This window comes from Mustela lutreola, chromosome 15 (genome assembly GCF_030435805.1).
Source record: "Mustela lutreola isolate mMusLut2 chromosome 15, mMusLut2.pri, whole genome shotgun sequence".
Taxonomy (NCBI): Eukaryota; Metazoa; Chordata; class Mammalia; order Carnivora; family Mustelidae; genus Mustela; species Mustela lutreola.
The window spans coordinates 44,833,917-44,850,862 of NC_081304.1; the positions used below are offsets into that span (position 1 = coordinate 44,833,917).

The 16,946-nt window shown below is 59.2% G+C and overlaps 1 protein-coding gene across 1 annotated transcript in view; it reads left to right on the forward strand.

Moving 5' to 3' along the window:
• The first annotated feature begins 2,073 nt into the window (after positions 1-2,073).
• Positions 2,074-16,946, forward strand: part of DOC2B (double C2 domain beta) — a 31,638-nt gene continuing 16,765 nt past the window's right edge. Inside the window, exons 1-5 of the mRNA XM_059148389.1 lie at positions 2,074-2,756; positions 10,480-10,559; positions 13,394-13,468; positions 15,841-15,950; positions 16,120-16,246. Of these exons, the coding sequence (XP_059004372.1) occupies positions 2,384-2,756; positions 10,480-10,559; positions 13,394-13,468; positions 15,841-15,950; positions 16,120-16,246 (765 nt within the window). The 5' untranslated portion in view covers positions 2,074-2,383. The remainder of the gene's footprint in view (positions 2,757-10,479; positions 10,560-13,393; positions 13,469-15,840; positions 15,951-16,119; positions 16,247-16,946) is intronic.

Sequence of the window (16,946 nt, forward strand, 5' to 3'; positions counted from 1 at the left end):
TCCATCCCAGGATCATGACCTGAGCAGAAGGCAGATGCTTAACCAACTGAGCCACCCAGGCGCCCCCAGAGGTATACCTTTGACGTCAAAAGGACACAGGGTCGGGAGTCAGGATATCCACTCTCATTCCCAGTCACTTGCCTTCCTGAAGCCTCAGTTTCCCCAATTATGAAAAGATGACAGCACTCTCTCTCCTCAAGTGAAAGAATTATGAAATGATGCTTCAGTTTGTCTGTATTTTAATACCCGTATCATTACATAATCACTTTGTGAAGTAGCCATCTTGGGACAGAAGTAACTCTGTGCCTGTTTAAGGACGAATCCCCTTAGCATTCCCAGGAATGAGAAATCCACTATGTTAGGCTTCCAGGCTCTTCTGTCCTTCCCTTGGCCTTTGACCCCTCGAAGGCTTAATTTTTCTCCTACCAGGATCCCAGAGGGTCCTTAGGGCCCCCCCTCCAGGCCAGTCATTCACCCCTAAGATAACCCCTGAGACTATTGGCCCCTCCCACTTCCCCTCCTCTTCCTCCTGAGTTCTGGCTGTCTCTATCCCGGAAGCTCAGAAAGAGCTCTGGGGGACAACATTTAACCTGTGTTTCCAGCTCTGCTCTGACCCCTGGAGCTTTGTAGGGGTGGGGGAGGAAGAGACAGAGGAGGGGGTGTCAGGACAACTGGGTTTCTCATCCCAGCTCTGATACAAGCCGGCATCACTAAGGATAAGTCCGAGCTTTGATTTCCTCACCTGAACATGAGAACAGTATATCCTGTTTACAACGAGGCATGATGTGAAGAATCAATGCAGTGAGCGCTGTGACTGTTCTTGATACAGTGCAGTGACTGGCACCATCCAGGGCAGAACCGACCCAAGACAGCATGTGGTTCTCCATCCTTTCCCACCAGTGAGACTTGTCTCCCCAGGGAAGGGAGAAGAGAAAGCCAACCCTATCGAGCACCTCTGTTCAGGGGTCTCACCATAAGGCTGGTGGGTTGGAATTAGCCCCATTTCACAGATGAGAAAACTGAGGTTCAAAGACATCGAAGATCTCAGAATGTAGCAGCTTGAAGTGATGGGAAAAGGCCTCTTCTCTCTTCTCTCTGCTCCCCAGCCTTTCAAGGGGTTATGGTGGAGGGAGGGACACAGACTTGGGACTCCTCATTCAGACTCGTGGAAGGGATCCAGCCGGTACGTCCCTAGAAACCAGGGAGTAAACAGGATTCTGCCCTGGCCCAAGGCTTTCCAGAGACACACCTGTATAAGCAGCAGCCATTCCCAACAGAGCTCTGTTCTCGGAAAGCACTGGGCTGTCCAGATTTGTTTAGTTCTCTGACTGTGTGGGGGAGCCTGAGTCCTTGTGCAGGCGAGGCCCTGCCTCCCCACCTCTGCCTCATCCATCACTCACTGGGAAGGGGTCTTCTGCCCAGGACCCTCTCCTGACCACAGCCTGTGTTCAAGGTTTTTACCCATCCTGTCCCCATGGGGAGAGGGGGGAGACAGGGCCCTCCACTGACCAAGTGAGGGACTGACTCAGAGTTACAGAGAGTGTGTGCTTGTATGTGACCTGAGAGGAAGTGTGAACAGGCTGTGCCTACAATGACCTTGGACCACCGAGGATGTACATGTCCTCCTAGTATGTCAGCAACCTGTCCCCACACTCCTAGGAGGGTGGCCGTGAGTTCTGTAGATGTGGGGAAAGGGGAGGGCTGTGCTCTGAGTCCCCCATCACTTCCAAAGGTGTGTTTGCTATCCTGTTAGGCAGGTGTGTGCTGGGGGCTTAGGGTACCACAGCAAACTCAACCAGCCCCATACGGATACATGTTCATGTATGTGTCCTGCAAGTGTGAGCTGGTGGACGCTTCTGCCACACGCTCCTGTGTGCTTGGGGTGAGATCTGGCACACCCGCGTGTGTCCTGTGAGAGCGGACAGAACCCCACAGGAGGCTAGCATGAGCGGGAACGTGCGAGTGTGCGTCCTGCGGCTCCCCGCTCGGCTTCTCGGCGGGCCTGCCGGTGTGCACGAGTGGAAGACGCCCGGTGCCCGCGGGTGTGCGCGCGCCGGTGCCAGCGCGAGTGAGTGCGGCGCCGCTCGCTCCGCTCCGCTCCGCGCCCGCCCGCGCAGCCCGCACACTCACACTGCTTGGTTGCTGCCGGGTGACGCGGGCTGGGCCCGCCCCCCGCCTGCCGGCCCCCGGCACTCACTAGCCGGCCGCCGCCGTGCAGGCAGCAGCCACATCAGGACCGTCCGGGGGCGCCGCCGGCGATGCCCTCAGCCCTCGCCGCGCCCAGCCGGGCCTGCTGAGCCGCACCCCCTCCCACCCCCAACCCCGGGCCGGGGCCGCGCCGGGCCGGGGCCGGGCCGCGCCCGGGTGGGGCCGTGCTGCCTGCATGACACTCCGGCGGCGCGGGGAGAAGGCGACCATCAGCATCCAGGAGCATATGGCCATCGACGTGTGCCCCGGCCCAATCCGGCCCATCAAGCAAATATCCGATTACTTCCCCCGCTTCCCGCGGGGCCTGCCCCCGGACGCCGGGCCCCGCGCCGCTGCGCCCCCGGACGCCCCCGCGCGCCCCGCCGCGGCCAGCGCGGGCCGCCGAAGCCCCTCCGACGGCGCCCGCGACGACGACGAGGATGTCGACCAGCTCTTCGGAGCCTACGGCGCCAGCCCGGGCCTCAGCCCCGGCCCCAGCCCCGCGCGGCCGCCCGCCAAGCCGCCCGAGGACGAGCCCGACGCCGACGGGTACGAGTCCGACGACTGCAGTAAGTTTCCAACTCGCCGACTTCCCGTCCCCTCCCCCGGCCCGGCCTCTGGCGCGCTCCCCCGACCCCGCGGGTCCCCCGACCCCGTGCGGTCTCCCTTTTCGCCGGTATCCACCCCCGCCTGTAGCGGTCCCTCGCCTGCTCCGTGCGCCCTCCGCGCGCCCTGCAGACCCAGCCCCGATCCTTCCCTGACCCGCACTGGAGAGGTGGGAAGTTTGGGGGCGCCCCCTGAGGGCGTCCCATTTGCGGGGCCCGGTTCTCGGAACCCGCGCCGCGCCCCCTCTCGGCCCGCCGGCGGGGAGCTCCGGTGCGGGCGGCGGCTTTTGTTCCCGGGAAGGGCGGAGCTGCGCCCCGGGGAGACACCAGTTGCTGCCTGCCGCGCGGTCCTCCCCGCCCGGGAGCCCGCTGCGGGCCGGCCTCGCAGCGGAGGGGCCGGGCTCCGGCGGGAGGCGGCGGGCGCGGGGGCTGGGACTGGGCCGGCCTCCCGAGTGGGCCCGGCGGCCCGCAGAGCGCAGTGGCTCGGCTGGCGCCCGGGCCGAGCACCGGAGGACCGCGGGGCCGCTTGTCCTTTGGAAAAACCTTGGCGGTTCCTGCTCCCGCGTCCGTGGACCCCGCCGCGGCTCTGTCCCGGGCCGCCGACCTTCGCCCACCTGTTACGCCCGCTTTCCACCTCCAGGAAGGGCCCCCAGCCCGCACCTCCTCCTTCCCGGGCTGAGCCCTGAGCCCCGGGGAGGGGGCAGGCGCCAGGGGTCCCCCCCGGGCTAAGGCCGGGCAGGGCCAGCGGGCGTTCCTCGCCTTTCCGGTCTCTAAGGTGCCTGTCGCGCGGGAACCGGGAGTGGAGGGGAAACCGAGGCCAAAGAGGTTGCCGCCTGGTTCGGAAGGGGTTGGCGCGAGATGGGGGTGGGGCTGGGAGGTAGCGCTGTTCGCTAGGGCTCCTGCCCCGCTGGAGCCCCAGCCGCGTCACTCTCAAATCGGCCACACCAGCCCGGCCCGGGAGGTGGACCTTTCTGGGCAGGGGTCTCTCGCGGGTTTAGCCGAGGGACGCTCGGAGGGGTCCTCCCGCGTGCAGTGCAGCGAGGGTGGCCGCTCCTGGTTTGAGGACTCATGTGGGCCTAGGGCCAGGGGCCTGGAGCAGATCATGTGTCTCTGGAAGCTGAAGGTGGAGATTACCAGCACCACTGGGGGAGGTACCTACCTCTCATCGTCCTACCTAGGGAGGCCTGTCCGCCCTCCGCCGAGGGGACTGTCCCTTGTGCGCTTTCTTTGGGCCTGGATCTCCTCACTCTGGCCGGCACCGGGTGTGCTGAGGCCTTGCCCTCCCGGGCCTAGAGGTGAACAGTCCTTTCCCTTCACTTTCCTGCCAGATTTGGGAAATTGGATCGGGAGAGTTTATGCCCTCAGGGCTGTGCCCGGATCTCTCCCACCACACCCCCTCACCCTGCTCCTAGCACCCTGGGCACATAGCACCCTCTCATCTGCTGTGAATCTGGGCAGGCCCTAACTGGGACCCAAGTCACCCCTTTGGATGCCCTGAACCCAATACCACCTCCACAAGAAAGGGTAAGGAACTTGCTACCCTTCCAGCATCTTTCCTGCTGGACCAAGAGAGTGAATGGGGCAGGACAGAGCTTCCACAGGAACTCCAGGCGCCCCTCCTGGTGCCACCAAGGGCCCTCTGATGACACACTGTTACATGGTGAGAAATCCTGTCGTTTCTTTGGACTCTCCCTAAACACCCCCCCCCCTTCCCGTAAGAAGGAGGCCCGAAAGTCCCAAACTCAGGCCACTGCCTCATCTCCAGCCCATCAACTCCAGTCCTTCCTTCTCTGAGCACTGTCCCTGCAGCAGAGAGTGGGGCAAAGGGGAACAGGACCGGGGCTCGGGACCCAGGGAGCTCACCCATCCTCACAGGGAACAGACTCACTTGAGCTTGGCAGCGCAGGGCCATGGGGGACACAGCCTTGCCCGCCCAGACGGAAGGCTGGCCACACTCATATCACCAGGCAGTCTGCTGAAAAGAGCTAAGGAGGAGGGTGTGTGGCTGAGCCAGGGCCAGCCTGGGCCCCCTCAACCCCTTCAAGGAGCAGCCCGCCCGAGTCTTGGATCCCATCAGCAGCTGAGCAGACTTTGCAGGCACTGGAACACAGAAATCTAGGCTCCTTCCTGTGGTGGGACCAGGTTCTACCACAGAACCGCTCCCTAGCCCATACCCAGGCCGGGGCCCCCTCTAGGCTCTGACAACCAGATCCCAAGAATTAGCCTAAGTGATTCAAGCCAGATGGTTCCTTACGGCTTTAGCCAGGGTTATGCTATTTGCTGCCCTAATTATTGGATTATCTCTGTTCTAACAAAAAGAAATTAGGGCGGTTGCTCTGTTGTCCAAGGCTGAGAATGAAAGACTTTTTCTACTCGACCCTTTCCCCCACCTTCTCTTTAAATCTTGTCCTTAGTTAAGTCACCTCAAGACCCAAGCATCAAATTCACATGTTCCAAACTGATCTAATAGGGGCCAAAGGCAGTCAATGTCAGGGTTAGACGTGTCCTCCCTCCCACTGGTCTACAGTATGGGCTGGCCAAGCTGGACTCCGCTGCCTGCTGTCCCCCAGCCGGGCCCTGGGCCCCACCATCTGCACGTGTCCCTCCCCTGCCCACCGTCTCCCGCCCAGCCTCCCCCTGTGGAAACCCAGGTCCTTCTTCCAAGCTGTAAGGACTAGAATGTTTGGATTGCAAGTAACAGAAAGTTCCAAGTGTGATAAACCATGGGGACATTTGGGATCATGTGACACCCAGATAAGCGTAGGCAGTGGCTCGTTGGCATCCTCAAAGGCGATGGCTCTGTCTGCCTCTCCCCTCGGCCATGCTCTGCTCTCCTTAGGGTGTCCTCCCTCCTGGTCCTGGATTCCCGTTTCAGGTCCAGGTGTCACATGAAACCATAAGATCTTCAATTTGACAAGGACAAGTTTCCTTGCCCATATCTCAGTTGAAAAGCAAGGAAAGCTCTCCCAGGGTCCGCAGGAGACCTGTCCTTCCGTCCCATTGGCCAGAATGGCATCACATGCCCATGCGGACACCTGCCTCTGTGTGATTCATGCTGGGTGGGGTCAGGAGTGGTGCCGTTGGAGGCAGGGATGGAGTGGAGGAAGTGTTGTCCCCAAGGCCCTCAGCTGGGAGTGGTTCTCAGTCCCTGCTGGCTTTGCATCCCCTTCCGTGGAGCCCAGACATGTTGCTCTCAGACCATAATTTTAGGTACTCAACATTATAAGACCAGTTGTATGTCAGGTACTATTCGAGATTCACGGATGCCTGAGACTTGGTCTCTGACAAGAGGGAGTTCAGGGAAACCGAGATGAGCAAGAAGCCCAGCGGTGACAACAGGGAGGCAGGAAGCCAAATGGGAAGTGCTATTTTGCAGAGTTTACCCATAGAGAAGGCTCTGCTCTGAGCCTGGGAGAAAGGAGGAAGCAGGCTGGCTGAGTAGAAGGAGGAAAGAGAGGTGCTCCTGGTGGGGGGACTGCTGTGTGCAAGGGTAGAGGTAGAGGAGACAGCCCAGCAGAGGTGCCATGGTCAAGAGGCTGAAGAAAGGGGGAAGATCCATGTTGAGACCAGAGTGGTCATATCATAGAGGCCCTTGAATGCTACACCGAGGAGGTTAAACTCAGTCCAGGAGGCAGTGGTGAACCTTTGAATAATTGAAAGCAAGAGAATGAATAGACTTCTGAGGGCCCTAAAGTTCTAATTCTCTGCCTCTGAGCTCCAGGGAAGCAGGGACAGATGACTCATTCTTTTTTGTACCCCCTGCAGTGCTTGGTTTGGCGCCTCAGTTTCCCCAACTATGAAATGGTTTCAACTCAGGCTTGACCAATTTTCTGTGGTTCTGTGCCACAGTTTTTAAAAACTATTTGTGAGGCTGACATTTTTCTTACGGAGAGAGAGAAAGGAAGGAAGAAAACAACCAGCACCGATTTCCTATTCCCAAGGGTATACGGGTGAAGAAGGTTCAGGTGCAAACCAAGGTCAGAATGATGCTGTCAGTCTCCATCAGCAGAGTAAAGGGGTATTTGGCCTTAGAGGAACTGACCGGGGCTTGAGCCTGATTTTCTCTGAATTAGCCCCATTAAAGCTCTATAATTATCGACAGGCGGGTGACAACTCTCCAAGGCCCATTAGTGACTTACCCTCATTATTTTTCCAAGGATGTAAACTTTGGCCAGGACACGTGATTTCTGTGGGCGGAGGGCAGGACCCTGTGTCTCACGCAGACAAGCCCCTTTGCCTGCCCTTTGGGGCCTCCTCACCTGCACCACAAGCCCACAACTGCGTATCCAACTCAGAGACCCCTCTAAGATCGCAGCCCAGCCACTGCCCCTCCCCCGCGTCCCTGAGAGCAGCTTTGCTTTTCTCTGTTTCTCTGTGGCATCCCCCTAAGATTTCAGCTTTACAAAGTAGCAGACAAAAAAAAAAAAAAAATGTTGGAAGCCACTAGGCTTAAGAAAGGAACTGTCAGGATGGAAGTGAAGAGGCCTGGATTCTGTGTCTAGTTCTGCTGGGCCACCCTGACCAGGTCACCTTCCCTCTCTGAGCCTCATTTCGCTGAATGGGAAATGAAGACATTGGACTGTAAGATCCCTAAGAGAGCTCCACCACCAGCAGATCTCTAAAAATGGTGACCGTGCTTCTATTAATAAACTATTATTTCTTACAAAACCTCCATTGAGTTTAAAAAAAAAAAAATCACACATTGTGTGAAGGGGCGCTGGGTGCGCTGTTCCTTCCTGGGAATGGATGACGGGTGTCCGTTTCACCGAGCCGCGTCAGCCCTCCTTAAACAGGGATGCCTGCGGCGCCAGCAAAAGGGGCTCCTCTCTTCTCCAGGGTCTGAGTTTCCCAGTGGGGAGAAGGTGACCCCCACCATCTGGCTGGCTAGCCTTCTCTGAGAGCGGGAAATGGGCAGGGGTTGGAGGGTGTGTATCTTAACACATGGGCATCACCAAATCCCGAGCCTGTGAACAGCTGGAAGGCAGATTGGTTTGACAGGACCTGCCGTGTGGACTGAACATGCCCTCTTCGCTGATGTCACGAAGGGCCCTCCGCTCTGGAGGTGGACGTCTTGAGAGAACAAGCCATGAGTAGGCCTGAACGGAACCGCAGACCGACAGACCGTCACGCCAAGCCGACAGCTTTGGAAAATATTGTCTAAGCATGGACCTGGAGAATCTTGGGCCCATGGCTGTGTTCGCTGTGACAGGCATGGGGGGTCCCTTCCGGCACCCCCCACCTGCCCGCCTGCACAGGTGGGAGCCCTGATATAGGCCGCAGAGGGCCAGGTACGGTTGGCACCAAAGCACATGGACTCGACTCAGGAAAAGCAACTTGGGCTCTCCTCAAGGCCTATTGACTCAGAGTTTGGGCACAATTCTGGCAAGTATTGGCACCTGGTTGTGTAGAAGAAACAAGTGACTATTGATAAAGGCAGGCGGGCTACTCGTGCAATCAGAGGCAAGTATTCTAAGAGGAAGTTTCAAGCTGATGGCAAAGGAGGAGGCAGAAAAATGGAGAAAACCTCGGAAAACCTCGTGCTGGGGATCCCTGGATCTGGGCCGCCACCGTGATACCCAGAACAGTCGTCGTGGTCGTAGCGATGACTCAGGTCATGCAGGAGGGTGTAAGGGACCGTTTGTATAGTCTCTTCACAAAGGCGGGGAGGGAGTGATCCACTTTGTAATGAGTTCATTCCAGAAGGCGTCTCAGGGGGCAAGTACGGTTATCTAGGAAAATCCCCTGGATGGGTCTGCTCCTTCCGTAATTACGTACTGAGCATGTTCTGTAGCCCAGGGGCTGTTACAGCACGATGCCATGAGGCGGATACTATCGTGTCTCCATTTTGCAGATGAGGAAACTGAGCACAAATGCTGTCTAAAGTCACACAGCAAGGAGGCATGCGGCCAGGACTTGACCCCCGCCGGGGTGAGGTGTCCGAGGGCCGGTCTCGGTACCCTACATGTGCAGGGACAGAGATGAGCCAGGTGCCTTCCTAACCCTGTCTCAGGAGCTAGGGAGCAAGACATGCAGCTCAGTGCCCGCACCTCGGAATAAAGGGCAGCTCCACGCACATGGGCCTTCACTTGCCCATTTCTCCGCAAAGCCAAATGCTGCCATGCTAGCACTGCCCCCTCCCACCCCACCACCCCCACAGGATCCCAGGGATCTGTGGGCCGACAACTCAGCTCTGGCCTTGGCACGCAAAAGCAGCCATGGACCAGATGTAAAGAGATGAGTGTGGCTGAGCTCTGTGTGAATCTAGAACCATGTTGGGTGCCCCTGGCCTGAAGAACAGAGCCCCGCCCTCCCCCCAGCCTCCGCCCAGTGCCCAGCCCCCCTCCTCCAACCAGCCTAAGGTCTGATGCCCCTCCCCCTGGGCACCCCTATGCGCTGGCCGACTCATACTCATCTTTCATGGCCCAGATGAAGCATCACCTCCTCTGGGGAGCCTTCCCCTGGTGGCCCCCATTCACAGCCAGGCAAGGCGTATCCCTTGAACCCCTTTCACTCCTGGTTCACCAGACTCTGCTAGGGCTGATTCTTTTCATCTGTTTCTCCCATTACGTCATGGGGCAGAATAGCATAGGATTCCTTGGGGCAGGAACCCCGCCTTAGGGATATTTTCATCCCTGGAGTCCACCTGATTATGCTAAGGCTTGGTAAAGAAGAATGGATGAATGAATGAGTGGATGCCAGTTGAGCAGCCCAGCAGTCTGGCAGGATCTGGGTTTCTAAAGACTTCCTGTCAGTGCGCAACTTGCTGTCCAAGACTTGCCCCTGAGGCCTGCCCCCACACCTGCAACCCCCGCCCTTACGCCAGGAGCCACAGGAACAGGACTGGCCACAGCTACCCTGTGTGATTGCCCCCGAGGGCTACAGGTGCACCCAATTACCACTGAACGCTCCACCCAGCCCTAGGGAATAGACTGCCTCTAAGAGGCTGGCTGGGAGCAGTGCCAGGACCTAGCTGCCTCCTTGCTGCCTGCCCTGGATCCCCCAAGGGACTAGAGAGACTGGGGAGCTGCAGTCCTGAGGGTTGCTGGGGGTGGATCAGCCAGTCAGCCCAGCTAGGGCCCCAGGGCTTCTCTCAAGGCCCTCTCACACAACCCTTGTGACTTTTTTTTTTTCCCCAAAATATTTTATTTCTTTGACAGAGAGAGAGAGTCCGCAAGTAGGCAGAGAGGCAGGCAGAGGGGGAGGAGGAAGCAGGCTCCCTTTCTGAGCAGAGAGCCCAATGCCAGGCTTGATCCCAGGACCCTGAGATCATGACCTGAGCCGAAGGCAGAGGCTTAACCCACTGAGCCACCCAGGTGCCCCAACTTGTGACATTTAACAGGTCAGGGAAACCAAGGCATGGACCAAGACTGACGGTTACACAAGGAGGGCAGGAGGACAGAAACCTTTAGCTGAGTGTACAGGGAAGTACAACATTGGACCAGCCACAGGCCAGGCACCCCAGCACCATGCAGGGGCTGAGCCCCCCTCACTGAGCCTCCACTTCTCCTTCCTCTGGAACCTGAGGGGGCTAGTGCTCACTTCCCAGGGCTGGTGGGACTGGGGCACTGGGTGGAGGGCTTGCATGTACTAGGTGCTCTGCTAATGGCAGGCGCTGTGCGGCTGTGGGTGGGTGACCCTCCCCCGCCCACTGGGTGGCCGATGAGTTACCTGAGCCCTCTGTCCGCAGCTGCCCTGGGCACGCTGGATTTCAGCCTCCTCTATGACCAGGAGAACAACGCCCTCCACTGCACTATCAGCAAGGCCAAGGTAGGCCCCCGCCAGCCCCCACGGTCCCCGGGGTCCAGGGCCCTGGGTGGAGGTGAGGGGCTGAGGTCCGAAGGCCTGTTCTCACCACCGGTTCCTGTCCAGGCTCTGTGGCATCTGCTTGTGGGTGCAGGGCAGGGAGGGAATTCTTTTCCAATTCACTGCTCTAAAAAAAACCCTGCTGGATAGACCTTCAGGGAAGGAGTAGAGCAAAAAAGCAGGAAGAGAAAGAGAAGGAAGGCGGAGTAGCAGGGGGCAGAGCTGGGGAGGGGCTGTGGGAAGGGGGCGGGAAGGGGAGCGGTGACTGGTCTGTCCTGGTGGCCAAGTGGGGGGTTGGACTGGTTGCCTCTGGCCTCCTGCCATTCCCAGCACCCCAGACTCCTCCAGGCAGGAGAGTCCTCTCCTGTGGGCTCAGGGCCCCAGTCTGGCTCCTGGGTCTCTGGGCCTGAGCGGGAGCATCTCCCCCTTTGGGCTGGTGGGCCTCAGCTCTCTCTTTAGCCATGCTGTTCGCTTCGCCCCCTGCATCCATCCCTCTGGGAGGAAGGTGCCAAAGTTGATGTTCTCGCGCAAGGTAAGGGCCGTAGCGCGGCCTAGTGGGACTCCCAGTAGAGCCATGGAGGGGTCTGGCTCAGGCTCAGAGCAAGGAGCCTCCAGCAGAGCCGCCTGGGCCCAGACCCCACGGTCCATCCCAGCTGTGTGCTTCTGTGCCCCTCAGCACCCTAGCCAGGGCTCTGCCCACCCTGAGGGGCCGGCTGCCTGGTTCTGTGTCCCATGTCCCCACCCGGCCTCGGCCAGCACACCCGGACCGCCACTGTGGTAGACAGCGGTGTCTGCTTCAGGCACCCCAGAGGCCCCCACCGGCTGTCCTGGCCCTGCCCTCCCCTCAGGAGCTGCCTGGGTTGTGAGGCCAGGGCTCCAGACCTGCCTCTTGGGAAGGAGCTGAGAACTGTGACTCCATGGCAGGGGGCCAAGGTGGAGGGCAGCCTGCAGGGCCCGGGCAGAGCTCTTTCCCTCCCCTTCCCCCTAGTTTTGTAGAGGTTGTCCAGGCTTGGGAACTGGGAATGGGCATCTGCTGCCAGGCACCATCCCAGACACCAGGCCCCTTCTGTGCTGTGTGCTCTCCCTTCCCTACCCAGGCTCTAGAAGGACTGTGGGGTTGGAAGGGGTGGGGCACACGTGGGTCTCTGTGTGCACATGAGTGTCTTTTGGGGTGTGTCACTCATGGCCTTGGAGGTGGGGGAGGAGAGAACCCCAAGCCATAGAAGGGCCCTGTTCTCCAGGTCATTCTCTGCTGAGTTCCCGTTTTGCAGGGGTGGGGCTGGTGCAGGCATGGGAGGAACGGCGGCCAGGCCCTTCTTGGCCACTACCCTGCAGGGAAGCAGAACCAGGTTCATCACCCTGCCTGGGTGGTGGCTGCAAGCCCTGTAAGTGCTCAGTCCCAGCCGCCGTCCTGGAGGACTGCCTGGTGGCAGGGGCCCAGCCCTGCCCACACAAACACAGACACCCTGGAGCTCAGGCCCAGAGGGATGGGACAGTGCTGACCACCCGGCCAGTCTTGGGCACGTCAGGGACAGGTGGTGAGGGAGAGAGGAGGGATTTGAGTCTGGGAGGGCCACCTCCTTGCCATGGGGGCACACGTGGCCATGGAGCCCCAGCAGCTCCCACACAGCTCAGAGAGCCCTACACTGATCCTCCACCACCTTTCTGGCATCTTCCAAGGGGCCTGACACGTGGGGAAGGGGCACAAATGGCCTAGGGCTAAGTCCTTTGTCACCATCGCCACCTCTACTCCTGGACCACCTCTGGGAAGTAGGAACCAGTAACCCCTTTTATAGACCATAAAGCTGAGGCTCTGGGGACAGAGCACCTCCACCCCTTCCCCGGCTAAGCGAGCAGGAGCAGGGATCTGGGCCCCAGTCAGCCTGGCTCTGAAGCCTACATGCTCCTTCCCAGAAGCAGAGCAGCAGGGGGGATTGGAGGCCCCAACCTCCTGTCTCAGCCCCTTCTATTCCCCCTCGCCCCCCTGCCGCTCTTCAAACCAAACCAAGGTGGGGGGTGAGCGCCTCCGTTCTCCTGGGAGGCTGGCTGGGCAGTTCTGTGATGCTGCTGCCCCGCACGCCTGCGAACCACCGCAGAAGAAAAAGCACAATTTTCAGAGCTCAGAGCAGTCATGAGGTCAGCTAAGCCCCCGTCTGTTCTCCGTTCCCTTGGTTCCCTGGCTGTGTGCGCTTGACTGGTCGTTCCGCGTTAGTGAGGGGTGCCATCTTGTGGAGAGACCCTCCGTGGCCAGCCACGCTGTGTGGCCTCCTCGGATTCAGGCCAGCAGGGAGCTGTGGCAGATCCAGAGAGAAACTGAGGCTGGTCTCCAGGACCCAGAACCTTTTCCTGTGGTAAAGAGGGGAACCTTGGCGATGAGTGGACGGAGGGTCATGTGGACGTAGGGTCAGTGAGGGAAGTCCCCATATTTGGGGAGTGGGGGGAAGGGGAATCTGGAAGAAAGAAGGGCCTCCCCGAAGCAGGATAATGAGAACCTCCTTCAGAAAAGGAGGAGTCACTTGGCCTTCACGAAAAGGAGACTAGAAAGAGAAAGGCTGGTCTGACAAAGACACCCTGAGACCCCTGTCCCAGGGCCAGGACATTTGGGGGGAAGGGGAAGCACACCAGCACTGAGGCATCTTCCCTGTTCTGAGAGCATGGGCTGCAGGGGACCTCTGAATGGACCCAGCCAGGAGGCCTGGGGACAAGGAATGCGTGCCCTGCGAGGCGCCCGGAGGCCCTGGCTGCTCTCTATATCTCCAGCTCCCATTTCACAGCTTCTGCCGTTCCCCTCCACTCAGGGCCTGAAGCCGATGGACCACAACGGGCTGGCAGACCCCTACGTCAAGCTGCACCTGCTGCCAGGAGCCAGTAAGGTGAGGGGTCCGCCCCAGGGCCTGCCAAACAGCACAGACTGTGGTGCCTGGGGCCCCCGCTGAGCTCGGCACGCACAGGGAGGCACACACTTTCCGTGCCCGCTCCCAGACCAACCCAGCTGATGGGACCTCAGTGACTTACCACCACTCAGAGCACCTGGCCAGCCCCACAGCCCCCAGGCTTCCTGGTACCCTCCAGTTGGCACGACTTGCCTGATGAAGTGGGGAAACCCTCTAGAGAATTCTAGGCCAGCATTTTATAAGAAACAGACTGGGTTGGAGGTCACTATGTGTGGGGGAATAAAGGGCTCTGTGGCCAGATAACACCAGGAAGCCTTGGTAAACAGGTTCCTTTACTCTAGGACTTATCAGAGCCTTTAACATGTTGATGGGCTGCCCCGTGATACCCCACAAAGGGGGATGGAGTGGATAGATTCTGCCCAGTTCTTGGGCCACAGAACCCTTGTTCCTATACTAGGTGACCCAGCAGCCTGACCAAGCACATGGGGTGCCTAGGAAAAAAATCTTTTTTAAAGAAAAGATTTGCTATTAAACAAAAGCATCAAGGTGACCTTCAGCACTGAAAGGTCAAAACTGTTTAGACATTCTTACATGTGTCTTACAGGTCAGTGGTGTTTAAATCTTAATTTCTTGGGAGGGAGGGTTAGATCATCTTTTCAGAGTTGGGTCTGGGACCCGCACTTTTCAAGGGGCAGGTTATGTGGACCCCATTGCTGGGGAGGGGATGGGGGTCAACGGGAGACTAGCAGCTTTGCTTCTGAGAGATCAGAGGGAGGCAGGGGGACATGGGATGAAGGACATCGGAGCGTGAGGAGCAGAGCCCAATGGCTGATGGTCTCATCCCAGCCTCTTTCTAAGACCGAGAGCTGGGGGATCCCTTCAAGTGGGCTGATGATAAGAGTCTGTAATGGGAATGCCGTCCTAGGCAGAGGGCCCCCTTGCCACGGACTCTTCTAGGCCAGATGAGTAGCTGGGACCCGAGTTGAGTCCGAGGCCCAAACCCTCTGGGCCCGTGTGTAAGGGCTGAGGCTCCCCACCAGTCCAGGAGGGCCCTCGACAGGTGACATCTCCGGGAAGGCAGAGCGGTAGCCCAGGGAAGCTGCTCACCGCTCCAGGCCTCGCTGGCCCCCTGTTGCAGGTAGGAGTCCCCAGGCTGTGAGAGTAATGTGACCAGGGCAGCGTCCCCAATTCAGGAGCTCAATGGCTGTGAGTCCCTAGACTCCAGGCCCCTAGAACAGGCAATACCAAAAGACTGAGTCCTAGGGACCCTCACACACAGACAGGATTCCCCCCATAGGGCAGTGGTTTCTACAAAGCAGGCTTCTAATAAAGCAGGTCCCCAAAAAACCACGCTGAGAAAGAGGGATGATTATGTCCTTTCCTACAGCAGGAGCCTGGAGCTCACAGAGGGGGAGTAAACTGCTAGGCTGTGTGGAGCTCCGGCAGGTGACATAGGTGCGCAGAGTCTGAACAGGCAGGACCGTGCGGAGCCCAAAGACCAAGAGTCAGAGAAGCACAGGGGAAGGAGGGGAGGCAGTGGGGCAGCTGGGACATGCCATCCCACAAGCATTTTCTGCCTGCGCAGAAGCAAGGAGATGTGTGAGAGAGCAGCCCCAGCCCCTCCTGCAGACCCCCCGCCCCCCCAGCACACAGTTGGGGGCTAGCAGTGGGGAGCCTCTGGTATTAATGTTCCGGGAGCTGCCATTATCTCCAACTTTTAGTGGCTTGCCACACACGTGTCCTGTCTTCCACGGCTGCGGGTTGGAGGCCGGCCCAGCTCCGGCATGGGTCAAATACGCTGTGGCGGGGCTGCTGTCCCGTCGCGGGGCTCTAGAGGAGAAGTGATTCCCATCCTTTTCCAGCATGGAGGCCACCCGCATTCCTTGGCTTTCAGCCCCTTCCTCCATCTTCCACACCAGCGCCTGCCTGGGACTTCTGTCCTTCTGTGTCCCTCTGACGCTCCTCTCCTGCCTGCCTCTTCTGCTTTCCAGGGCCCTGTAATCACACTGCATGAGGCCTGCCCCTGCCCAGGTCACCTGGATAATCTCTGTATTTTAAAGTCAGTTGAGAGCGCCTGGGGGGCTCAGTTTGGTTAAGTGTCTGCCTTTGGCTCCGGTCAGGATCCCAGGGTCCTGACATTGAGCCCCACATCAGGCTCCCTGCTCAGCGATGAGCCTGAGGCTCCCCCTGCTTGTGCTTGCTCACTGTCACATAAATAAGATCTTTAAAAAAAACGAGTAACAACCTTCACTCCCCTCGGCACATTCAGTTTCCGGGGACCAGGCAAAGCCATCCAGGGCCGTCATTCTTGAGCTCCCCTATGCCAAGAGCACCTTTTCCACTCTCACCAGGCAAATAAACTCAGAACGAAAACTCTCCGAAATACTTTGAACCCCACGTGGAATGAGACCCTCACTTACTACGGGATCACGGACGAAGACATGATTCGAAAGACCCTGCGGTGGGTGAGGGCCCCAGACTCCTTGCTCCCCACACCCCTCACCTGCAGGGCCTTGCCCTGCCTCCCACTCCCCCTCCAGCCCCCCCAAAATCCCTACTGACATTGGAAGCAAAGTGGGAGCACCCCCCGCCGTGTGTCTGAAGAGCTGACCGTGCCTCCTGTCCCCCAGGATCTCTGTGTGCGATGAGGACAAATTCCGTCACAACGAGTTCATCGGGGAGACGCGTGTGCCCCTGAAGAAGCTGAAAGCCAACCACACCAAGACGTTCAGCATCTGCCTGGAGAAGCAGCTGCCGGTGAGTGGGTGACGGGGCCCCACGGGCCATGCGGGGCCCTCCCTGCCAGGAGCGCCCACTCGACGCCTGGCCTGGCTTCAGGTGTGGGGGGAGCAGACCAGAATGCCCGCCCTCACGCAGCCTGGGCAGCAGACCAACTCCAGACGAGGTGAATGACCCAGACAGAGCCCATGTGAGACAGTGAGCGGGGTCACGAAGGAAAGCCTGAGAGCTCAGTGGTTTCAATGGCGGTTCGGGGGCTGCTCCTGGCAGAGGGAGCAGCAGGTGGTAAGCCTGTGGGAGGCACAAGCAAGATGCCTGCTGCGGAGGGCCGGGGGTGGATGGGACTGGGTCCTAGGAGGGGGCGACCAGAGGGTGGGCAGGGGAGCTGGGAGCAAGCCATGCCTCTGGGTGAGGCCGGGCAGGGACAAGGGTTTCTCACTATTTTCACCGGCTCTCTCCGGGTGCAGGCTGAGAAGGAGAGGAGCCTGAGGGTGCGGAGGGCTGTGAGGGGATGAACCTGACCCAACCTGGGCTGGAGCCCCAGCGGAGGGAGAGAAGTGTGGGATCCTGGCAGAGTGTGCTGGCAGATGAGGCATTCCCTGGACAGATGCGGGGTCACTCATTGCGGAGGAGCAGCTGGGGAGGTCCGGAGCTCGACTAGAACAGGATGGGCATGAGGTGCCTGTGAGCTACCTCGAGGAGACAGAAAATAATTCTT